Source organism: Drosophila yakuba, chromosome X (assembly GCF_016746365.2).
Source record: "Drosophila yakuba strain Tai18E2 chromosome X, Prin_Dyak_Tai18E2_2.1, whole genome shotgun sequence".
In the NCBI taxonomy this organism is placed as follows: Eukaryota; Metazoa; Arthropoda; class Insecta; order Diptera; family Drosophilidae; genus Drosophila; species Drosophila yakuba.
This window is the reverse complement of record NC_052526.2, coordinates 1,837,105-1,862,700: the sequence shown is the minus strand read 5'-3', so window position 1 is coordinate 1,862,700 and position 25,596 is coordinate 1,837,105. Positions and strand designations below refer to the sequence as shown.

Sequence of the window (25,596 nt, the reverse complement as noted above, 5' to 3'; positions counted from 1 at the left end):
ATTTATACCTGTAGATTAAAGAGTTTCCCTGCCTCACTTGACTTATTTCTGTAATCGATGGAGGGCATCGCTGGTTTTGTGGGGCAATGGTAAATGGAAATGGTATGTCTCCCTGCAATTGCTATTAAGTTCACTTTACGTCCAGAAGTCAAAGTGAAAGTACTGGGTAGGGGCGATTTGGATATATACCGTGGTACCGGCTGCTATTTATTTTCATTTTCGTGCATTTATGGCTTTATCTTCCCCTCTTCTGACACTTTGTCGTTTTTATCGTTTCAGCGTTAATTCGGTTAAGCACTTAAAGCAAACTGAGGTCCACATGGACTGGCAGTCGACCAGCCGGAGCTGGAGCGATGCTGCGTTGACAGGAGCCACAACATCCTTATCATCATCATCATCATCGGCAACGGCATCATCATCGGCATCGGCATCATTATCGGCAACTTCGTGCTCATCAGGAACCATTGAGGAGTACCAGAAACGCTGGACAAATTGCACCTGCCTAGTCTGAGTCCTAGTCCAACACATCCGGATTGGATTTGCCATTTATCCGGAACGCTTCCACAACGAAAGCAGGGCCATCATCATGTCCAGCAGTCACTCCGGAACAATTGGCCGTAAACGCGTGGGCAGCGGCAGTGCGGCTGGCAGTGAATATTACTACGCTTCCGGCGGACTTGGCGGACTCACGGGATCCGCAAACGGTGGCGCCAGCGGTGGCGGGGAGCAACTGCGTCGACAGCGTTCCGCCGAGTGGCACAGTCACGGTCGTCACGGTCATGGACTAAGTCATGGACTGGGTCATGGCATGGGTCACGGCTACGGGAGCAGCAGCGAGGACGAGTACCAGAACACCGGACAGGCGACGGCCTTCGACACCCAGCTGCTTGCCCAGCTGCTGTTGCAGAGTCAGCAATTGGCAAGTGAGTAACACAGCTTATACACTGCGAGAAATGCTTTGCAAAGCCTATTAAGACAGACTTTTAACAGATAGAGCAATAGGAAATCAATATATAGTTAAAAAATATAGGAAATATAGTTAAAAAAGGCGTGATGAGGATTTATAAATATGATTAACTAAACAACTAAAACATAAACATAAACATTTGAACTGTGTTTTTTGCTTTCAATATATAGCATGTATGTATGCAGGTGTATTTTTCTGAACAGTGTAATCCGATGGGTTTTCTTAGCTTGGATATTGCGAACCAAATGCGATTTAGCAGTCGGTCAGGCTAGTAAATATTCATTATTTTATTTAATTGAATTATTCAGCTGCCGCAACTGTGTCGTCGAGGTCGTGTAACCAACTAACCGACTAGCTTAGGTCCTGTCACACAAATCGATTCCAATTGCTGGCCATTGAAATGGAGCTGGCCAGGATGCTGAGATACATTTCGAAGGGGTACGGGGAGTACGGGGGGTATGGGGGGCACTTCTGACATTTCTCTGATTGAATTCCGTAAATCGTCCGCTGTAAGCGATGGGCTACAGTGAAGTTAGCCTTGAAAGAATCACAAGATACAATAAAAAAAAAACAAAGCACGGAGAAGCATTCTAGGGATATATTTGCTTTTTGCTTTGCGGAATAAATGCATAATAGTTTTAGGTTATTTAAAAAAAAGGTATGACTATAGTGGTATTGAATGTATCTACTTTTAATGATACCTAGTTTGTTGCAAATTTTTTCGTGTAATTAAAAGCCATTTTACAAGGACAGAAGGGCACAAGGTGCAATGGATCGCAAAAGTGTCGTTTAACTGCGAGCTTTCACTGTACTTTGACAGCACTGCGATGGCAGCACCGCGAACGTCAGCAGTGTGCAATTCAGTTACAATCAAGTTGGCAGCGCCGGCCCAATGGCCGATACAATGGTACATCCTCTCTGATATTATACCACCCAATCACCCAACCCCCCAGCGCTTTTCCGCTCAATTTTCCAACACCCCCCACCACGCCCCTTCCCCCTTCAAAACGCGCATCAGTTTTCCCGCAGCGAACTTAATCGAAGCATAAAACGCAAATCGCAGCGACTTTAGCGAGGGAAAATGTTCTTTTTACGGGCCGCCTGCATTTGTTTCGTTTCGTTTTATTGCCTGTTAATATTTAATGCAATTTACGATTCATTTTTTACAACCTAATAACGCTCGGACGGGCGCGACGATTTCTCGCAAATTGTTTGCCGGCCGTTACTCTTGCGGGAAAAGTGAAAAGCCATGCTTTTCCCCCATTTCCCCAGCTTGCCAGTTGCGCAGTTTCGCAGTTTCCACGCAACAAAACAAACAGAATCGGCATCCTGTGGCCTGGAAATTGTAAATGTTTAATCGCAGTGTAGACATGAAAACATTAAATGAAATTTAATTATGGATTCTTTCGAGTCAAACACTGAAAATTGGTGCCATGCGATCAACCAATAAAGTTTAGTCATGCTGCTTACGTATCTATCAACAATTAGTTAAATTAAATAAGAATTCTTAAGTGCTTTCTTTATTTAACCCTATACATACATACGTATTCTGAATTTTCCCTTAAGTTGATTTTGAATTATTGCATAATTGCAGGCATGGAACATTATAACTCAGACTGTGAGCCGGATTACTTGAGGCAACGCGATCGCCACCAGGATGACACGCCCCTGGGCGATGCACCGCCCACCGTGCAAGCCGCCCCCGAGGTGACCTATGCGCAGCCGCACCAGCAACGCTCCTCGATGGCGGGGTCACCACTGAAGGTGTCCACCGTCTCGGCGGGCAAATACCAATCGAATGCCAATCTCGGCCTTTTTCCCAACAGCAGCAGCAGTGGCGGCAGTAGTGTGCAGAATGCTGCCACCGCCCACACGCCGCGCAGCACAAATCCCTTCCTGAACGGCTCCTCCAAGTTTGCGGGCGATGATGGCGGCCTGGAAAATATCAATATGCTGAAACCATCGGCCTCCTCGTCGACGGCGGCCTCCTCGAGCATTCGCAGCAGCCATCGCAATCGAAATGCATTAAATCGGCTCAGTGGCGTGACCAGTTCCAGCAGCGATTCACAGACCCACCACCAGCAGCAGCAGCAACTCCAAATTTCGCAGCAGCAGCAACAACAGCAGATGGCCGCAGTGAAGCAGCAGCAACAACTGCTGCCGCCGGAGGACAGCGGCGATGATGAGTTCGTCCTGGGACTGGGATCCCTCGAACTGGGCAACTGCAGCAGCGGCAGGGAGTCCGAGGAACCGCCACCGGAACCGGCGCCACCCGAAATCCCGCCGCGCACCCAATCGCTACTCATGTCCCTACGCAAACACTCCGACTACAAGCTGAAGTACGAGGAGAAGGGCGACCAGAAGCACGAGGAGTTCATCCCCACCAGCCAGCTCCAGAAGGGTAAGTTAAGTCCCAAAAAGGGTTTATGCCACCTCCATGTTTCCCTAAAGCCATAAAAAGCAGTTGGGTTATAAAAGATGCGCAAAAATTTCATTCAAAGGATCACTTCTTAAGCACCTCCATAAGTAATTTGTATAACTTCTTTAAAACTTATATCACTATTTAATAAATGTCCTCAATTAACTCGATTTTCCGACATCATATCATTCGCTCCTTGATTTAAAGCCACATACTTACTTTTAAATATAAAAATGTCCATATAAAGAAAAAATACCCAACTGTGCGGGGAAATAGAAACACTGGGAAATTGTAGAAAATCCCCTAAACTTGTCGTTCCAAGCTTTTTCGTACAACTCTGTAAGCTTGCAATGTTTTTTGAAATGCGAAAAGCTTTTCGTCCTGTGGAAAAGTTATCCTTTAACAGCAAATTCATAGTTTTTACAGTTATGTTAGTGCTTAAAGCTTGGGACAAGTTTAAAAAGCTCCCTTGCCATATACGAAATATTTACTACATTATATTTCATTTCTTGCTATTTCTTACAGATTATATTCTCAGCGATAATCTCCGTTCAGATCAGCAACTGAAGCCCATTTCACCAGGCGACTCAAATGGGTAAGTGCAGTTCAGATATTTTATAAACCAGTATTTCTTAAGTGGATCGTAACTTTGACATTCACGGGCATCAAACTAAACCTTCTCAAAACGAGAACCAAATTCACATTACTTATCTTATCCTATAAAACTGAGTATCTCTTTGCCTCAACTTGTTCGAATGTATTTCATTATAAAACAAATAGGTTTAGTTCATTTAATAATTCTTGTCGTGACATCAAGTGCTCAATCTGATTTAACCCGCTCCTTTTTTGTTCGGATTATTCAGCCAGTGTGCTGTTTCTGTCATCGAAACTCGACTTAAATCCACCAAGCGGAATTTTTGGGGCGACAAAAGTGGGCGAAGTGGCGTCTTCTGTGGGCATTTGGGAAGACAGCAACATCATATTGGGTAAAAACAGCGCCGAAGGAGCCTCCACATTGTCAACGTTTGCCCTCTAATCTCCGGCTGGACTACGGAACTCTTTGAAGCTCATGTTACCCGAAGCCCGGCCAGACAAAAAGCAGCAGATGCACTGGCAAATATTGGATGTAATTGTTTGGGAAATTCTAAAGTAAATGTTGAAATCGCTAGGAACTCATTTAAAGGTGTATAGTATAAATATATAGATTACAGCTTCCACTTTTCTTGATCTATTAAAAATGCAGTGTGGTGCTTATGGGCTTTGTATGGATAATTTTTTTCAGTGCACCGGAAGTGCGGTGTAAAATGAAACTCGCCCCCATGTTAACGTCAATTAAATTCTCAAAATGGTTTCGCATTTGGCATACGTGTTTGCTGGATCGCAGTTTGTTTGTTTATCAGGTCCCGTCAGTCTATCGGTTCGTCTCTTTCTCAGTTGGCCCAGCTCCATCTCCGTACCCATCGCCATCACCATCTCCGACTCCGGCGGCATTTTCCGCTTTTCCGGGCTTTGCCGCAGTTCTCCGTATCTCATCTACAAGTGCAGCTCAATTGTAATCCCAGGCAGATGTGGAGACACCAAAGCCGCAGCGCCAAACTTCAAAATGGCTGCCTTTGGTGGCCATTGGATTCGCCTTTTTTGTTTCCAGTTTTCCGGAGGGGGGGGACGGACCCTATTACCTCGCAGACCCTCCTACTCCCCCATTTCCCCCCAGCCCATCTGGCAAAAAGATGTCCGTAGCATTTTGCGGTTTTGTAAGCGGCTTTCGCCTCGCATTTTGTTTGTTCTGCTCCTCTGGATTTCTCGTCCTTCAGGCGGCCTGTTTGTGGGTGTGTGTGTGTCTCCTGCCACGCCCTCTTGCCATTCCCCCACCCCCAACGGCAGCCGGCACTTACCCCTTGATTTTCCCACCTGCCACCTGATGCTCCAGTTCCAGTTCCATTGGCTGTGTGCAGCATAATTAAAGAACTCGCTTGGAGATTACGTGGTTTTATTGGTTTAACCAATGCCATTGGATTCCCTCGTCCTTTTCTGCTTGTCTGCAGGACTTGGCATTTCTTGCACATTTTGGTGGATTTTCCAAAAAGCGGTGAAAGACTGCAGGGGGAAAAGTCGGAAGAGGCGGGAAAGCGTTTCGGGTAGCCGAAACTTTCCACCGCAAGACAGACGCTAATATTACAGCTAATGATTGCGAAGCTCCTGGAGCTGCAGAAGTAGCTCCTCGAGCATCGGATATTCCACTGAATGAAATGAAAGCTATGGGCCACAAACAATGGCAGAGGCTTAAAAAGTAAGTGGAAGTGGAGGGACCCAGTGGTTTTCACCGGGAGGCAAGATATAGTCAAGTGGTTTGTTTACACTAAATTACTGCAATACGAAGGGGGGCTAAAATAAGAGAGTCTTAATTTTGTGGAGATTTCTGGGCGGTTAATTATGTCAGGTGTAAGTAAGATATGGACCAAAAGGGAGACAGGTAATTTTTTGGAAAAGTGCCATTAAGCTTAAATCTTGAAAATTGTTCACCTAAATGGTTTTCTTTTTTGAAAGCCACAAAAAATGATTTTAAATAGTTAAATCATTCATTTGAATAAAATCGAAGGAAATACGTTTTCAAAGCTACCTACATTTAATACAAACTTTAATGCCAATACCAAGGCTGCTTAGTAGCCAGATAAACCCAATAGCTAGACGCACAAAGGACCCTCTTTGCTTTTGGCTCTGAGTTTAGTGGACCTGCGGTGGGAACAATCCATAATGGCCGGGCCCAAAAGATGAGAGATTATCGCTGGCTGACTGAGCGGAGTACATGGCATATTCTATTAATGTGGGGATCATGAAAGTTTTTACAACTAAAACCGGATTGAAATGGGCAATTTCATGGTTCGAGTGCAGTGCCGCAGGAAGAGAGCTGCCATTTTTATGGCACACTCGTGAGCTTATTGTAATGAATTGCCTCGGATTTTTCCGCCCCTCCGTTTTCCACCACCCCTCCCACCTTCTATATATGGATATATATATTTTCCTTTTTTTTTATTCCATCTCTCCCTAAAAGGGGGAGTGGCATGTGGAGCATGTGGCATTCGCTGTAATCATAATTTTATGTCCGTCTAAGTAGCTGCGCATGACGACTGTCAACGACACGGCCTTTATCCTGTGACCCATTCCCACTTTGCGACCCCGCAACATTATCCTGCACCATAAAAAAAACCAGACTCGCAATCTTCACGGCAAGTAAATACAAAATAGAATGTAGCGAACAAAAATGATGCTATGTTTTTATTAGAAAACTATATACTCGTATACTTCCTCCTATTGAATTGAATTTTATCAAACAACATACTTTCATCCATTCTCTTAAATACGAAGATATCCAAATAATTTTTTTTAGCAAATTACCTCATTTGACGATACTGAGCATGCGATTTTCTTCGAGTGTAGCAAGTGTGTTCACATCCTGTCAGCCAGAGTCTTAAGCTGTCTGCCACACGTTATGGCTGCCACAAATTCGAAGGACATGGAATGGCGAGAGTCCTGCAACAGTTAGCGGTCAATTGACTGCACTGTGCCCGTCATACGGGCCAGTTGTCTTTGGCAGATCTGGGTCTAAACTGTCCGAAACGGAAAGAAAGTCCCGAAAACGGATGACAGCCAGCAAGCGACAGATCCCAAAAATAATCCTACGATTGCTAAACTTCTATTTATCGGTACCACTATTTACCAATTTAATGGAGCTAGAACATACACTTGTATACCTACAGCAATGGATTCTTCACTTTCACAAGCAAAAAATCACAAAAAGAGATGGTAGTAGTTTGGTTAGCTTGGGATCAAAAATGAAATCATGAATATCAGTATCAACGGGCTGATTTTCTTGGCACATCATTAACGAGTGATCATTGAATGTGGTAAAAAGTTGAAGGTGAAGTCGAAGACGCCCATGATCGCTGACAGTCGAAGATGTATGATGGGAATTAATAAAACAAGCGTAAACACTTAAAAGGTGCTCCACACCGAATTCACTCAATCGTTTTTTCCCTTTTTCTTTCCCCTTTTTTTTAGTTTTGAAATAATGGTGGGGGCTGTGTTTTTACAACAAGCAAAAACCAAAACCTTTCCAACGCCCTCGCACTTTTGTTTGATGAATGAGTAGTGAATTGAGTGAGTGTCTCAGTGAGTGATTTGTTTGTCCGAAAATGAGATCTCAGAATCAGGAACAAGAGGGTTTTGTACTTTCAGATACCTAAACTGTTTATACAACTGTTGATTTGGGCAACAACGATAAATAACTGAATAAAATATAGTTAATGATATTACTAAAAAAGAAACTAAATACAATTTATGATTTGTTATCGAGCTGAAAAAACAAGATTCAGCCACTCAATCTTGGGGTAATATGATCTGCTCAACGGTGAAGAAATCCAACAATATGGATATTTTGGTATACCTCAAAAGACACGGCCAAAGAACGGGTATCAAAGGCGAGGAAAACGAACAGACTAATTGAAAACAATCATTAAACAGAAACTGAGACCTGGACTGCGCGAAGTGGAAGTCTGGGGCGCCCATTTATGTGTATCACTTAATTATAACTGTACACACACATCCGCCAGGCGATCCATACGGCATCCATAAGATACAGATACAAACGCTGTGGGATGCCCGCTTCGGTTTGCTTATCCACTTCATTAAAGGAGTTGAAAAGGTGGCAGGGCAAACAAATGGACGGTATATATACATATACAGCGTATGGTATGTGGATGGATGAGTTAGATGGATAAGTTAGATGGATGAATGGTAGGGATCAGGGACTGGCGATGGCCAAAGAATATGCCCATAAGCAGTAGGACGTTCCACTGAGTTGGGTTCTTCACTTTTGCGTACCTTCTCAACAACCAACCTTCTAACCTTCTCAACGTGCAAGACCTTCGTCAGGTCACTTCTTTTTTAATTAGGCATTTTTCGAGCTTCGTAAATCTGCGATTTCGTCGCCCTTCTCTTTCATCGAGACGCATAATTTCGCGTAATTACATTCAATTGTTTAATTGTCGACTGATTTGGCTTAATTGACTTTGTCTCTGGACGTCAAAATAAAGTTGAAAGTTCTATCGCGGGCGAAAATGTGGTGACCTGGGAACTCGAAACGGATATCGTTGACAATTTTTAGCCAGAGGTTAATTTAACCACAATACGTGATTTAAAATACATGTTTACCTTAATGCATTAAAAATATTACAGGCATTTAAAACAAATGTAAATTTATTTAAAAAAAAACGTTTTCTTTTGTGAGAAAAATGCTATCAATAGTACAAATGATAATTATATTATTTTTTAATTTTTAATCCAACTTTGCAAACATGTGTACAATAATCGTTATGACTGTCATTGAATTGCATTTGATGCATGGCTGAAAGTTTTCCATTACTTTCAATGATAGGAGGACTATCCCTAGTTTACGGTAGATATATCCACCAGCCGTAACGGATCGGCTTACCAATAACAAATGGCCAACTATCAACCATATGAAATGCAACAACAATGCGGGCCCACGCAACTGAAAACAACAAACAGCGAAATAGGAAAATTTGAAAATATGTTTTGCTCTTCCTTTCCCTCAAGTGGCGCTGAAGAAAAAACTGGAGTGAGATCCCATCACTCATGGGAAATTCATAAATTCACGCCGACGACTGTGCAATTAATCTGCTGCTGGTGCACTGCAAGAAATGAATTCTGTTCGATCATTTGCGAGATTAAAATATATCAATACTGCATTCTACTAAAATAGTTCGTTTTGATAACTAGAGAGCAATGCTGTTTTCTTCGTAGTGTGATTATAATATAAATGATTTCGCGCAGTGCGTTGTACATTTCACCACCTCTCTCTTTCTGCAGCTGTCTTTTTTCTTGTAACGCCAGCAGCGCAGTCGTCGCCCGCTGAGTCCGTTGATTGACCTTATTATTATTGTTTTTGATGTTTTTTTTCTGTTTCTTGGCTGTGAGAAATGTTTTAAAATGTTGTAACTGTTCTCCGAATATTCGTTGTATTTCCAAGTCCAAGTGTCACGTTACAATGGCCATTTATAACACTGCCCTTTTAATATGTGGTAATTAATCTTTGCAAGCACAGCCATTAAAAATCACACAGAGCTTAAAAATGCAAATTACAAACCCCAAAAAAATTAAGATATGATAAAAAACAAATCCAAATAAATGTGATAAAAATGTAAATCCTTCAACAAGTTGTTTCCGAAAATAGCCAAGTTTGCAACCTACTTTTAGTGAGTGGTATAAGAGGAACTCCTATAATTGTTATACAATAAGGATACGCAAGAGAGCAAGGAAAGAGTATGCCATGAAGAGAGTACAAAGAGAGTAAATAAAAGTTGTAAAAGAAAATAGCCAAGTTAGCAACCTATTCGTAGTAGGTGGTATAAGAGAAGCTTCTATAATTGTTATACGAAAAGGATACGCAAGAGTCTATGGAAAGAGTGCGTCAAGAAGAGAGTATAAAGAGAGAAAATAAAAGTTGTAAGAGAAAAGTAAATAGTTACATAAAAATGTAAACGAGCAAAAGGTATAAATTAACTACAAAACATATAATAAATAACACATTGAATTTGCAGAGAACTTTATAAGTTTTATTATCAAGTTTAATAATATAAAATGCACTTTAACTTTTCTGAGATCTGACGAGATTAAAAATAAACCCATTGATATATGAGTATAAACATAAATATATTTAGGAGGACTTTTACGTAAGAAGAGCTCTTGGATGCTGTAGTACTTATATTGTTTTCATTTATCAATTTATTTAATAAATAAGAACATCAAACAGCTGTTCGAGAAACAAAATAAAGTATATTATCAGTTAATAACAACAACAAAGTATGAGAGAACAACAGAAACCTGTGGCGGCTAACAGAATGTAAAGTGGAATCCTGTTTACCCATGCTAATGCCCGCCAATGTTTACCAACAGACTGTTAGCGAGAGAGTAAAACTCTCTCCTCCTCTCTCTCTATCGAAACGCAACTCTGTAAGCCGTATCGCTCTGTCTCTTTCGCTCCAACAATGCGTCCTGCGTTTTAACATCACATTCAACGCGCGAGAGAGCCAAAGAGCGGCGTCGTAAGAGCAGAGAGTGACCGTTTTGTTTGGCCAGCGAAAATACGCCGCCAGCGAGAGAGCACAAGCCTCGGCGTTTTCGGACTGGCCATACTGAGGCTAATGCAAGCGACGGAAACCGGAAACAGTGCGATTTCAGTCGTCGTATTCGCCGACACAGCTCCAACTCGAACGGTTCTTACGCGGCCGTTTACCGCTACTCTTCGGGTGTGTGTGTGTTTTTTTTATGCGGCTCCGTGTAAGCGCGTGCAAATCATCGCTGCCTCTCGCTCGCACACAAATATGTGTGACGGCGTCCCGTGTTTGTGTACGTGTGCGTGCGAGCCTGTGTGTTTTTGCGGAACATTTGTTGTTGTTTTCAATTTGTTACTGCCATTTTAATTTCGCCATATTTTCGGTTTTGTGTCTCGTTCTATTTTGGTTTTAATCTATCCTGTTTTTTTTGTGTCGTCTCCTATTTTTTTCAAGTGCTAAAGTGCAAAAGTCAACAAATACGAAAGAAGATAACGAAAAACACAAATAAAACGCAAAACACAACAAAACCACTGAGAAAATGCCAGTTTCTTGAAACAAAACATCAATGTAAAACGGATTACAATCACTGAAAGCAGCCACTTTATTTTGGATAAAAACCGAAAAGAATATAGAAAAACAAAAAGCGCACGAGAGCAAAAACAACAACTGGATTGCAAGTGCAATTGCAATTACTTTGGAAAAAACAACAACAAAATGTAGGTCACACCTGATAAACAACAAACAAAATAAGAAATGCAAAAACATTTCCTTTTTGCCTTGGCCCAAAAGCAAAAAAAAGGGGCGCAAAACTGTGAAAAAATCATATAACAACAACTTTGTGCAATGTTACGCTTTACTATTATTCTAACGGTGTTTTCTCGGCCCATCCTTTTCCAGTCCGCCATTCGCTTTTGTTATTTCTGCAAATTGCCAAAAATGCAAATGGCACGAAAAGAGAAGAAGAACCAGATAGGAAAAAGCGTGCAAAAACATGAACAAACCTTCTATATTTTATGGGGGAAAAGAACGGGAATAATAAATAACCAGTGTAATCACTGACTACACTACACAATGAAAACATGCGATATGCAATTTAATATTTATGAAATCGATTTCACATTGTATTTCTAAAAACAGCAGAAGTGCACTTTTCGTAGTTTATAATTTCTGTCCAATTTTACCAGCTAAACAAAAAAGAGATTTTAATACTGAACTAATATTTTGAAAAGAAGTAATAATAATAAAACGCCATAAAGTTTTACAAGAATAACTGAATGATGTTAGAGAGCTTTAAACAACGCTAAAAATATATATTCTTCAAATATACTTAAATATATACAGTAGAATTTATAGCAAGTCAGTAAACTTTACTGTAACAGATTTAAGAGCATCATTAATTCCGCATCGTGACAGCATTTATAAACCGAAATTAGCAAACAAATAACCATTAACTATAAGTAAACCCATATTTTGACAACTTTAAACCCTTTGACGTCCTTTCAAAACATTTTGTGTAAAAGTGGAATACTTTTTGATGGGGGAACTACAAACAGCAAGATAAAAAAAAAACAAGAATACATTAGCCAAAGTGCCAACATAGTTAATAATTTATATCTTTAGTTCTTGTGCGTGGTGTTTAATGTTTTTTCTTGGACTCGAAAATGTTGCTCAATTTGTGCGGCGGTTTGTTTATTTTTCACTGCCTTACAGTTTGACGTTTTTGGGCTTTTTATTTATTTTTTGCACATTTGTTTAATGGACAAACGCAAATGGTTATTGCCGAGGCTCATGTGTATTTTTTCCTATTTCTCCTATAACTCCGCCATGTGTTCTCAAAATGTATCTTTCTATCTTTGGCCATCGCTGGCATCCGCGATCTTCGCCGCTTGTGGCCATAAATCAATGCCGACGGCAATCAGCGGAGGGATTTATAGGCATATAGAGCCCATATACCCCGCCGATCTTGAGTACGAAGAATAATTCCCTGGGAGCCCCTCTTACCCCTTTTACCCCTTTTTTCTACCATATATGTGAAGTCAGTCGTGGCGTTTTGCAATTAAGCAAATTGTTGAAAGAGTCCGAAAACAATCGACTCAATCAGCTGGAGTTTTGTTAATATTTAGCTTAATTGAATGACATCTTTGTGGCTCATAAATTTAATATTGGTAGGGATAACATTTTGACTTTTACTGAAATAAACAGTTGGGAAGCATTCATAACAAGTTTTAATTTTTTTTTGTTTTAATAAATAAGAGAAGGTAATTTGAGGACTAGAATGGCTTATTTAGAATATTATTTAAAAATCAAAATAATATGCCTTGAAAAATGTTAATCAAAGCTTCTCGCAAATTCTCGTAACTTTTATGATCGAACTTAACCAATTTAAAATATCAATTTCAATCGTGATCTTCTCGGGTTTCTCGAAAATGATACACAAATCCCTAGGAATTCCAACAGCTGTTTTATATCTTTTTTTTGTTGATGCGCGGTTGCCGCTTTTCTGGTGCAATAAAATCAGGAGCAGGTCGCTTATAGCTTATGGGTATATAGGGTATATAACCTGCTTGAAAAGTGCAGAAATCCGAAATCCTGCTCTTTCACCCACGCATCTTTATCAGTTCCTCTTTCTCGGCTCCTTTATCGTTTCGCAAATGTGCCGCACAGCTGTTGTCAGTTTAACGCCACGAAAAGGAAAATGTATCTCATGGATGCAGCCAAGAATCTCGAGGTACCTGTGTCCGGATTAAACTCTGAGAAAGGGCTCCTTTAGAATTTGTATCTGACGCACACCAGATGCATTTGTATCTCCAGATAAAACAGAACACTCAATAAAGTGACGCACAATATTTTTTACTCAGTCTTAGATTCAACGAAGAAATTAAATTTATGGATACTTGTAGAAATTATTATTACGAGAAGTTCCATAGAAATAATTGTTGGTTACTTGGAAATAAATCCAGTTGTATCTTTTGATATCTTAAAATCGTAAGATGTAACTTTCAGATAATTAAGGGGATTACATACATTAGTTACAGCTACTCTTTGATTAAGTCATAGAAAATCGAGCGCACAAATTGATATTGTATTCAAAACACAAGTATATGCATCTCCAGCTGGCGACAGTATAATTTTACTCAAGTGCGCAAATTAGTGCAGCGAATATGTCAAAAGTGTTGACTGACAGACAGTCCGCGGCATGAGTGTATGTACGGCCCTGTGTATCTGTTCCTTGCAAATTGTTATAGTTATGGATACAAGGGAACCGAAATAGCTGGATTTTGAGGGCTTGCTGCGGCGGCAGCCACTTGAGATGATTTATGATGCCAGTCAGCCCGATTCTCCGGCTCCTCGCACAAGTGCAGACAGCAAAAATAACAATCCAAAAAGGTTTTGCCATTGATAGCAGGCAGGCAGACTCAGTCAGCAGCCTCTCGGATAAAATTCAGAAACTATGGAACTCGGGATCTCGGGAACTCAGAAAAACGGGCCCCGAAACCATGATGGTGCACAAAAACTCAAGGAAGAGAAAACACGGAGAAAAACACGGAAGGCGGGGAGGTTTCTTTTTTTTTTGTATTTTATTTTACTTAGTTGGAGGTGTGAAGCACACCGGGCCAAAACCTTGAATTGAAAAATTCCCAAAACAAAAATATGCCTGCAAAAATATGTGCAAATTGCACTGGCCAGAAAATAGGAGACTCAAACAAAAAATTCAAAAAATGTTAGAAGTCCTAATGCAATTATATACAAGATAAATATGTATTTTAATGCGCAACATATTAATAAATCAAATTGAATTTATTGATTATTCATAGCTAAACTGAAATTTTAGTCATTGAAAGCATTAAAATTAAAAAATGAAATCATATTTTATATTTTTCGACAATTATTGCGAGCTTTAATATGGGTAAATATGGGTAAAAACAAATCTATTTTGAAACTTGGCAATCGAACTTCACAAGTTAGTTAGGTCAGCAATAAATTATTTAAGTTTTTCCCGATTTTGTCTCAGTGTTTTTTGTATAAGTAAATCAAAAACAAAGCTGCTGAGGAGCTTGGCAACAATGACGCGGCTAAAAAAGCAGCAGATGTAGCCAAAGTAAAGAAGGCTGTTCGGATTGGTTGGCCAAGAAGGAGTAGAATCTCTGGTCCAGCGGTCCAGCGGCGTTGGCTGGTTTGGTCATTACCGTCATGCCTTGTCATAGACAACATCGTTTATTTTCCAAACACTCGAGGAGTGCTCCATCCTCTCGAGTCGCCTCCTAAACCGTTTTCACACCTCTCGCCCGTGCGTTTTTTTTTTATACATTTCTCTACATTTTTCTACATTTTTACCTGTGTGAATCAGCACAACTGTTTGGCTGGTTGCCTTGGGAAGGCGAATGAAGGAAAATACTTGAATGATTTCGCGTTGTTCTTGTTGATTTTGCATTTACACAACAATACGAGAACGTCTTAGGAGATGGGATAGAGGGAGCTGGATTTATTTTCCATAATTATTGGAAATTTATGCAGCAAGTTGCCAATGAGACAAACAAACCATAAATCCACACAAATCGCTTCCAAATGAATTGGAGCGTGTGTGGAAAATGGTTGGGCGTTAGTGGTGAATGGTGATGGTGATAAAGGGTGCAATCGTAAATCGTAAATCTTCCGAGGACAGAGCAGCGACACCAAAATCGAAATTGCTTTTCCCGGAGACCAATTAAACGAAATCCTAGCTCGAAATCGAATCAAAATGTAATCAAATCGAGTAATAATATCAGCTCGAGCTGTGAAGTGCAATTGAAAGTTCGGAAATTTGATAAGCCAGTGTGTATTTTGGATTGGCAAACGCAATCAGAGGCAATCGTGGAACGAAATGCAAAATTTTACGTAGCGAACCTGTTGAGGGCGAAAAAGAGGGCGAACAGGAGCTAATTTGCCAGGCGTGTTTAGCATTTAAGCATTTCGAGTGCGAGTGAAGAAAGGCGGCGGAGTGGGAAAATGATGGGGAAAAGTGCCACTCGAGAAGTCAAGTGGCTGTGGCTGCTGTGTGTTTTTCGCCTGCATCTCAAGACGTTGCAGGCAAAACGCTGGCAGGAGCGCAGTAAAAACAAACCGAAGAGAAACGCAGGCGGCATAATTAAATTTCAAGTTTCACATTCCCCTTTCAGCATCCTGTCGCGAAAAATCTAAAGCCAAATAAATGTATACATATTTGAACGGATTTAAATGATGACAAGGAAAAGCTTTTGCTGCACAAAATAGTGCGCGGAAAACTCATTAAATGACAGCGTTGCATTTTCCAGAGCTGCCAAACTTCCACTAATGCCACAACTTAACTAGGGCTGCCGCCGCGCGACAAATTCCCTGTCCGCTCGGCTTTAAAAACGGGGCCAACTAATTGGATGGTCAAAGCAGGCTTAATTCAACTCCAGTTTCGTATAGCTAGCTGAATTGACAGCCACAGCACAGAAAGAAATGGTATAGTTTTAGGAAGGAACTAGTATTTGCAAATGTATGTAATTTGTAGTTCACTTACATAACGGTTCAATCTTTACGAAGAAGAAACATAACTTTACCGGAAAATTGACCGCTTAACAACACTGCCAGGGCCATGAAAACGCACTTGGTGCTATAAATTACCGGCGGAAAAAACGAAATCCAACAAAACGTTGCAATTATTTTGTTGAACTTTTCCAAGGAAATAATTCTCGTGCGCCTTAAATCATTTTCATTTGGCGGCTTGTGTTTTATGGCCCGTTGGTTTATTGTTTCTTAAAATGTATAAAAATAAATGAGCTAAATTGTTGCCTCCTTCTACGCTGAAGTGATTTGCCTTTCCCTCTGTGCCAGGCAAAATAAAAAAAAACAAAAAAGGAAGAAGCTGAAACAAAAGATGCCAGGGGAAATTTTTCACATTTTATGGGCAATGTTTTTTCTTTGACTTTTTTTCAGGTTTCCAGCTCTGAGCGTGACTTTGGTTTTGATAATTTTTATTTTCCAACGTACACGCGTGTTTGTTTACGTATATACGTACATATACATTGCATATTTATGACTGAAAATATATTATGCGTATAATTGTTGTTGCCTCGTCGCCAAGTTTTCGCTTTTGGCTTCCCTTTTGCACCTTTGCGTCGTTTTGTTGAATCAATTACAGGAAAAAAGCGAAAGAAACGAAAAAAAAAATGAACGAAGGGAAAATGTAAGGAAAAGCTGGGAAAGCAGGGGCAGAAAATAGAACGCAGACAGGCTGGCAAAAATGGCAAATTATGGCACCCCAGAGATGCGCGATAAAAGCCCATTTACTTAAACTGAATATTTATTATTCCTTTCGCTGCCACCTACTCTCCTAAAAATACATATATAAACGTATATATAGACGTACTTTCTACCGACTTTTCGCCCATTTCTCATGCAAAACGTTCGACTTCTCTCCTTTTAGCCTTCTTCATATGCCGCGGGTTTTTCATTTCCTCCCAAAAACTTGGGGTGTCATAAAGTTTGGCCCCACCAAAGTTTGATTGAATTGTGTGCGGGGACTTGGATGCGAAAAATCTGCGGGAAAATAGAAGATCCCCAAATGAAGGTTGGAAATTGAGGCTGCGCAATTGAATGTTTATAAATCAAATCCGCAGGCGTAGCTTTTTATTAAGATTTTATAAACGAATATTGGAATTTTGAAAGTTTACTACAAAATTTAAAAATATCCAAAATATATAAGTTTTTGTTAGGTTTCCAAGAAAATAACACTGAGTGGAAGCTAAAATGAATCCATCCAACGTAATATAACATGGAAATCAATCCCTTAAATCATTTCAAGATACATATGTAATTCAACTCTTCCCTGAGTAGTAAAAAAACTTCATATTTAACTAAAATAATGGTTTTTGCTACAAGAAAGGAAAATATTATCTGTTTAGTTCCTTTCTATAAAAAATGTGAACTGTGTAGTTCCTGTTTCTTTGTGAGCGATTTATAAGGGTTTTTTTTCTTGTTGCAAGAGTAGTAATAATATAATTAATTAATGGCTGTTTTTTCTCTCTGTGTTGGGGGATCCCTCTGCGGATCGTATTACCGAAACCTTTTGTGCGTGGTCTTTTGATTGAACCCGATTCCAGTTGTTATGATGACCGCAGCTGAATTCGCTAAGAATTCGATACTCTTCGCATTAAACCCAATGAAATTCGAGTGCAGAAAGCACCGAAAAAAGCCAACAAAGCCAAATAAATATAAAGAAATTAATGAAGTAAATAATAGCTGGCGAGGACAAAAGAAATGGTCATATATTTATACGTATACGTAAGGAGCGAAAAGCCAAACCAAAACCGAAGTGTTTCATAATTTTCGAATTCTAAGCGCCGCCGCCGTCGCCATCGAAAATTCCGATAAGCAAGCCCCCAACGAACAGGAAAAAAATACAGAAATGCCAGCTCCCCAAAGTAAGAGGGAAAAAATTAAATAATTTATGTTTTATGTGGCACAGGAAGCGTTGCCTTCGGGGGGTTGTTCCCAAATAAAATAAAATAGACAAGAGCGAGGAGCTCTGTTCGAGCACTCAAGTGATTTAGGAAGTGTTTGTCTGCGTTACGCTTGGTTAGTTGATAAAAATCAGTCGACGCTTTTGTATTCTTTTGGCGTGGTTCTTTCAAGACTCACCCCCCTTCCATCTCCAAGTATTTACCCAAAGAGGCGTGGCCAAAAAAAGGGGCGATGGAAGAGGTTTTATATGTATGGCCCTTGTCTGAGTCATGGTCGTTGTTTAATTGCATCGACTAAATTGCATTTTAAGCTCTGCGCGTTTCGTTAATTTCTGCACCATTCGTTATGATTTATAACGACCACGCCCCCAACGCCTTTTTTTGAGTCATATACTAGCCACAGTAATCGCCGCTTCAAGGTGGTTCAAAAGTCGTATCTGTGAGATACACATATCTTAGGATTTTATCTGGTTTTACTCAGTCTTTTTCCTTTGCGGATAATTGTGCATTTTTAATGTTTATTTCTTGGGATCATTTATGTACATATACAGACTTAAAATAGTAACTATTGTAAAGGAAATCAAATATTTAAACTTAGTTTGGAATGAGTGGTTTTATATTTTTTAACGAGTAATGCGTATTTTACACTATATGGGACCTAACAAACCTAATATTTAAGGTGCCTACTAAAAGATCTCCAGATTTTATCGGTAAGTTTTCGTTCTTCCCAGTTCGTGATTGCATTATTGCGTGCCAAATATGAATCAAAGACGGAACGTATACACAAGATACTCTACTCTCGTCCACTTCCTGTGCGGTTTTCGATGTGGAGCGCAGTTTAAAGTGCCATTAACCCACAATTGCACAAAAGCCAAGATATACACAATCTATGGTTCTTTCCTCTTTTTTTTCCGTAGTTTTTCTCTTTTTTTCAGTTTTGGGTTCGGTTAATTGCAAGTTTGGCTCGCTGCTGCGTGTCAAAATATCATTTTGTGTGTTAGATACATTTACGGTTCGATCTGTTCTTTTGGGATAGCCTTTAATTGTCGTTGGCCTGTCATTTTGCGGTACGAATCTGTGGCTAAATATGTGCCCCCTCTATCTACCTGAATCGCCCAGATTCGTTGATATCCGTTGATACGGATTGGCTTTGACAACGTTTTCAATAGTTTTTGTGCTTGGCTACGGGCACCAGGGTGGATTATTTTCTATTTACACGATTCGCAGGGTTGAAATTCTCTTGTGGGCATCGCAAACAGCTGCCAGAAAAGACAGGATATATAGTTGTACACACACACACACACATACAGCGATTCTGCAGGACAGGACACCTTTGTCGCGATAAATTTGAAATAATTTGATGCGTCTTGTTTTATTTGACAACCAACAAATTCGTGGTGCCCAAGGGACTTTGGAATCAACCCGGGCCCGCCAATGTAAACATTTCGGCCTGCAATTAAAAGGATCTCCCATTTCTTTTTCGTCCTGCTGTAGGGAAATTCAATTTGTAGATTAAAATGTACTCCCTGGTTTCAGTGTTTGTTTTGTTTTGTTTTCAGATACTTTCCCCGTAACAGTAGCCACGTGGGCTCGAGGAAAAATGTTTAATTAAAACTAAACGAAATCGTAATTTGTATCGGTCAATATGTATCGAATTTGTTTTTGGGGAGGTGCAGGCAGGGAGGCGAATGAATTAAGGAATTAGCAGAGCATTAAAATGGGGTGGGAAACGGTGGGGGATTCCCCCACAGGGCAGATTGATTAAAATTGATTGAGCGTCTATGCAAATCAAGTTGGGATTATGTCGGGGAAAATGGCATTGGAAAGCGGGTAAACAAAAGAAGTAATGAACAAAACCCTGGGACAAAGTAAACAAAAATATTTTTAGAAGACACCTACTATAGTGAGCAATGAGTTGAATAAATTGTACATGATAAGGAATGATATTTCTTCATTTTAAAACGTTTAAGAGTAATTAAAAGCTTGTCCTTCCTTAATAGGTCCTTCCTTCAATAGATTCAGACTTTAAATAGTTCAGTTCTATATCTGAATTTCCCAATTTAAAAATGGTGTAAAAATGGTCTATTTTATGTATCAATCGACTGTGAAATTTGTTTTATGTTAAATAAATCATCAAGCGGCAAGACAGCGTTAAGTGTTCTTTTATTGCCCAGAAAGATACTTTTGAACCCTTTGCGATTTGAACTTTTATATTGCTCTTCGCTTAACTTTCGCCCCATCCCCTTGGTTCTTTTAATATTTGCATTATAAGCACTTTAAACCATTTAAACTTGCACTGGCCTCCCTTTTGCGCCCTTGGATAATGCGCTAAAAAAAAGTTTACAAAAAATTTGAAAAGGGAAAAAATCGCATTGCAAGAAAAGTAAGGCAGAATGGAAAAAGGGTGAAAAATGCAATTTCCGCACATTCGCACACATTTTCCGGCCAACATAGTACATATACATATATTGAAATATATGTTTGTATATATATATATATATATACATATATATTTATATAGAATAAGATAGCGGAAGCACGCTCGCGAATGGGAAAACTCAATTTCCAAACTAAATTTAACTAAGAAAAACATTTTGTGTGTTGTGTGCGTGTGCAAGAAAAAAATTGTGGAAATTGTATTTGGCAAACGCATTAAACTTTCATTTTTCTGTCAGGCCAAGGATAACACACACACAGACACACACACAGTAGTGGAAAGGCGCTGCAAATGCAAAACCCAAAATACAGAAAAAAAAATGGAGAAAAGTACGGGGAAATGAGGAAAATGCAGCCGGAGAAGATATTTGAAAATCAAAGCGAAAGTTCTCAGCTTTTGTCTGTCCGCAGGACTCATCCTTCCAAGGCAAACTTTGCTTAGCTCTATCTATCTATATATATATATATATATATATATATATATATGTATATTGTAGCCCGATCTCCCTGTCGCTGCGCCGAAAAACTTTTGTCATGAATTGAGGCTGGGGAAATGTGCGAGAAAAACACATCAAAGCAATCAAAAAGTGACGCCAGAGCAATTGAAAACTTTTCGCATGAAAAAAAAAACAAATTCCAGCCGAAAAACAAAGAAAAAAGTACAGAAATTACCAAACAAAAAAAAAAAAAGGGGAAGGAGAGGAAGGAATAGAAAATGCAACGCATCAATGCATTTTCCGAGGGGCGAAATCAAAAGCTAAAGAGTCAATTGCCAAACCCATTTACCCGCCCCCTTTTTCCGCCCAGTTAATGGCTTTGTTTGCCATGGCCATCAGCCAAGAAAAAATTGGAATAAGGAGAGCGCCAGAGAAATGCAAATCAAATAATGAGCCCCCGAATTTTGGATATATATATATTTATATATAAATACTTTTAGCAGCCAGCGCGTAATGCTCCTATTTTGGCCAACTTGTGCTCAACTTAAATAATTTGCGCATAAAATATAATTTAATGCTGATTCCCAGCTCTTTCCATCAGAACTTGTTTGCTTGCCAGAAATTCCGGGCTTAATGGCACCATAGCTTAGACGAAAACGAGGTCAAATGCAATGCAGGCAGACTCGGGCCAATGCTAGAGTCTCAATTTGGCAGCCAACTGTAGCGGCTATATGAGATCCAACACCCCGGAGCAACCTCCTTGGAAACCTCCTAAGGAAAACCCACCGCGCCCGCCCATCACCCCAGAAAGCAAGCACCCACACTCACAACCCTCAGAATGGAATGCATTTCGCCTGGCGATGAGATTTTGCCGCTGAACAATATTTCATGAAGCCGGAAAAACTTTTTTGAGCGCGAGGAAAATGCCTTAGCTGCAATAAATGCAACTCAAAGCATGCTTTTGGAAGCTGCTTGTACTGAAATTGATTCTGGCTAAGCTAAAAAACCTTTAAGTTGCATAGATATACCTTTATGTTAGCGTTTAAGCTATTCAATTTAATTAAATGGAATTTATTACAGCAATATATTAAAAACAATGGCTATTAGCTAGATCGTTGTGTCCCTCCATAACTCTCACCCTTATAAATATGATATGACTTCCACAACTTCCGCATGCTGTGGAATGTTTTTTGTCTTTTTGAGGTTTTCGATGGCGGTAATAGAGAGAGATATGTCCACTTGGTAACCCCTATTTTCCTCACCATTTCCCCAATGGAGTCTAGACTACCTATCTAGTCAATAAAATGCAGAGAAAGAAAATAGTAATGTTTTGTTAGGATCTAAAAATTGTATGGCTATTTATTAGAGTTACAGCTGCCACAGTAAGAATGGTGTAAATAGTTAATATATTTTGATATTTATATTTTATTTATTATCTAGTCCGAATTTCTTCCAGTTCGTTTTGTCATTTTGTGCTACTAGAGTGCACTAGAGATATGTATCTGTATCTATTTCAGCCGTGTATCGAGCTCTTGGGTGCAGTACTTTGTTGTCCCCGTATTTAAGTAGCAAATGATTAGCTTCAATTGGCTTCAATTGCATATGGGCTTAATGCCCAAATTGATACGTAGAATAGCGAAGAAATCTCCAAAGCTTCTCCTCTCATCTCATTTCACCAGCAAGTTTGTTTTATTTGTTTGTTTGTATTTTGTTTTTTTTTTTTTTTTTCGTTTCTGAGGCCAGATAAACCCGAGACCCAACGCCCGATGCCTGTCTTATTTTCTATCTCAATCGTTTTGATGGGATAAGTAGTTGGGCGACAGAGGGTTAAAGGAAGGGTATACTGGGGGGCTAGGAAACTCACATCACGCACATTCATTTCAAGTAGCTTCACTTTCAGCAGTTTTTAAGAAAGAGAGCGTCTGAGCCGATTGAAGTGTCTGGCAAGTTTAATCATTTGGAAATTTGAGGGTTTTCTTAACTTGATTCACCATTTCGCCGAAAAGTGAAATCCCCCTTTAGCCTAGCCTCTCTACCCAATTGTATCCAGCCATCTTCGGCTTTCCTAACTTGGCTTATGCCGAATTTTAGTTGGGCTAAAACAAGAAGACACAAAAGTTTTATAGACTGAAGTTTGACTTTTATTTTCGTAACTCTCAGTTATTGGGTGTGCAAATATTTGCTTCATTATTGGCTAACTGTCTTCCATAATAACGAGTGTCCAACGCGAGTTTTAGTTTTCTTTTTTGCATTTTTGTTTTTCATAAATTTTTAACTAATTATACATATTTACTAATTATACATATTTACTAATACTAATACTAATTATACATATTTTCATACTTTCCATAGTTCGTTATACCATAGTTATTTACCCTATCATTTGATAATTATTTAGAAAGTTTCCATCTGTTTGTTAGTGATTTAAAAGAAAAGATAATTCTCATGATCTTAAAATACCACAAATACGTGTAAGTCTAGCTACATTGTTGGCCCCAAAATCCATGCACAAATATTTGTAAAATGCAGTAATTGCTGAGATTACTCAGTTTGTTTATTATTTCACCCATATTTATCTTGTGCCCCGCAGAATGCAGCCGCATTCCTTCGTTAAATATTTTTAATGATAAGTTCAATTTATTCGCATGTTTGTTTGTTTTTTTGGGCACGGGGCATTCGGCACGGCAACGTAGCGTGTCCGTGACCTTTGTCGCGACACCCACAAGATACAGGATACAATATGCACAAGATACAAGATACAGTGTATGATATACACATGATACAGATACTTGCAAATGCGGCAAGGGCTGCAAATGAAAAGTTAAACGTTGCGTGCTGCGCCTGTTTATCTTACGGATGCGCCCTGGGATGCATCACTCACTCAACTCGAGCATAGCATTTAACTCATTCGTATAAAAGATACAAAAACCGCGAGTATCTGTAAGTCTGATGTACGCGCATATATACACATACATATGTAACATATGTATATGTGGTGGATGTGCACAAACAAATAGACGAGTTCTTCTTGGGCTCTTCAGCTGCTTTCGTGATCCAACTTCTGCTCATTCATGGCGTTGCACTCGATTAAAAATGTTTCGTGTGTGCCCCGGCCGCCGCATTTCCCTCATTTTTCCCCGGCCTCCGCATTTCCCTGCGATTTTCCTTAGCTCAGTTGTTGTCGCTTTTGTTGCAGGAAGTGCTCATCTTCATTTACTTTGTTGTCGCTGCCGTCTCTTGACGTTTTTCGGTTTTGCGGATGACACTGTTCGGTTGCTGCTCTGTGCACCAGATACACTGGAATATTGAATGCCATTGGTTTTTATAGAGAGTCTACAAATATTTAAAGCCAACATTTGAAGCAAACTTCTTGTAAATAGTAAATCATTTTGATAAAATATAACATATAAAGTTTTATTTTTTCTGCGAGTGCACATATTCGGTTTGAGATTATTGCCAATTTACAAGCCGCCTGTCTCGCTCGCTCACATTTTGCCCATCTCTTTCTAACGCCCGGCACTCTGCTAATTAAATATGAATGGTGGTCGTAGAACACTTGTGTGTGTTTGGTGTATTTGTATCTACGTTTCTGCCGGATTGCCGGATTTGCCAAATGGCGGCATGCAGATAGAGTATAGAGTATTTTAGCATCTCCCTTGCTCTGCGCCATCGTTTGTATTTTAATTTAGCATCTTCAAATTGCTACAGGAAATTGCTTTAATTTCCATTGAGTGTTTCTTCTTGTTGCCGAAAACCAAATTGCCCCTGTTTTCCGTCTGTTTCTCGTTCTGCGGTTGTTGCAAAGATTATCCCAACCGCACATCGAACTTTTCGGGGCAACTTTCCTTTAGCACATATATATACGTACGTATATAAAATCCAGACAGACGCTTAAGCGCTTTTCATTAATTTATATCGCGGTGCAGTCAGCTTTTTGAGAACCGAAACCCCGAAAACGGAACCGAAAAACCCACAACAAACGAACCGCAAAACACAAGACTTAGCAAGATTTTTGCGTGCACCGCTTGGAAAACCGAGCGAAGAAATGTTTTTCGCTAAAGACATCAATCAATGCGATTAGACAATCTTCATTAATCTGTGAAAGTGGAACAAGAACGCGACGCATTTAAATCCCATAGAAGAGCCAATTTGGTATGGACACTTTTCACGTTTTCCACGAGGGGTGGAAAATCACACACAAACACCAACCCACACCCACTCGAGAAATCAAAGAGGAGACCAAACACTTGAGCTCATTTCCCAGGCGTTTTTTCTTTTTCATTTGTTTGTTGGTTTTTCGCCGCTTTTGATCTTTCTTTTGTAGAATTGAGAGTCGAAAAGGAGGCGGCCGAAGAAGAAGCCCCGCGAAAAATCAAGGGAAAACCTATGGAAAATTCTGGGGGGGAATAAACATCGATTGATTGGTCAGCCTGGGTAAAAATGCGAATGTGTAAGATGACTGGGCGGAGCAATTGAAGTGCGAAACCCGAAAGAGGCAACCAAATGGAGCGAGAATGCAAAGGAAGACCAAATGCTAAAGTTTCCCCGAATTTTCCCAATGTTTATGCGTGCGATTAAAGTCGAAATTGCGAAGTGAATAGATGTTTTTTAAACAATATTTTCAAAGAGTTTTGTAATACAAATTTATCGATCAATTTTTCTATAACTTAATTTTTCTTAATATTTATATACATATTTTAATTTTGATATGTACAGATTTAATTTGTTAATGTTT

At 39.7% G+C, this 25,596-nt stretch overlaps 1 protein-coding gene across 6 annotated transcripts in view; it reads left to right on the top strand.

Moving 5' to 3' along the window:
• Positions 1-586: 586 nt before the first annotated feature.
• The window catches only part of LOC6523966 (teneurin-a), a 139,370-nt gene continuing 114,360 nt past the window's right edge, over positions 587-25,596 (top strand). For 2 of the 6 annotated variants that reach the window (XM_015189921.3, XM_015189919.3), the window contains exons 1-3: positions 587-923; positions 2,562-3,368; positions 3,912-3,981. In XM_015189921.3, coding sequence (XP_015045407.1) covers positions 587-923; positions 2,562-3,368; positions 3,912-3,981 — 1,214 coding nt within the window. Of the gene's footprint in view, positions 924-2,561; positions 3,369-3,911; positions 3,982-10,600; positions 11,239-25,596 lie in introns of those variants that run through there. The other 4 variants (XM_039376911.2, XM_039376909.2, XM_015189918.3 and 1 more) reach the window with 4 other exon arrangements.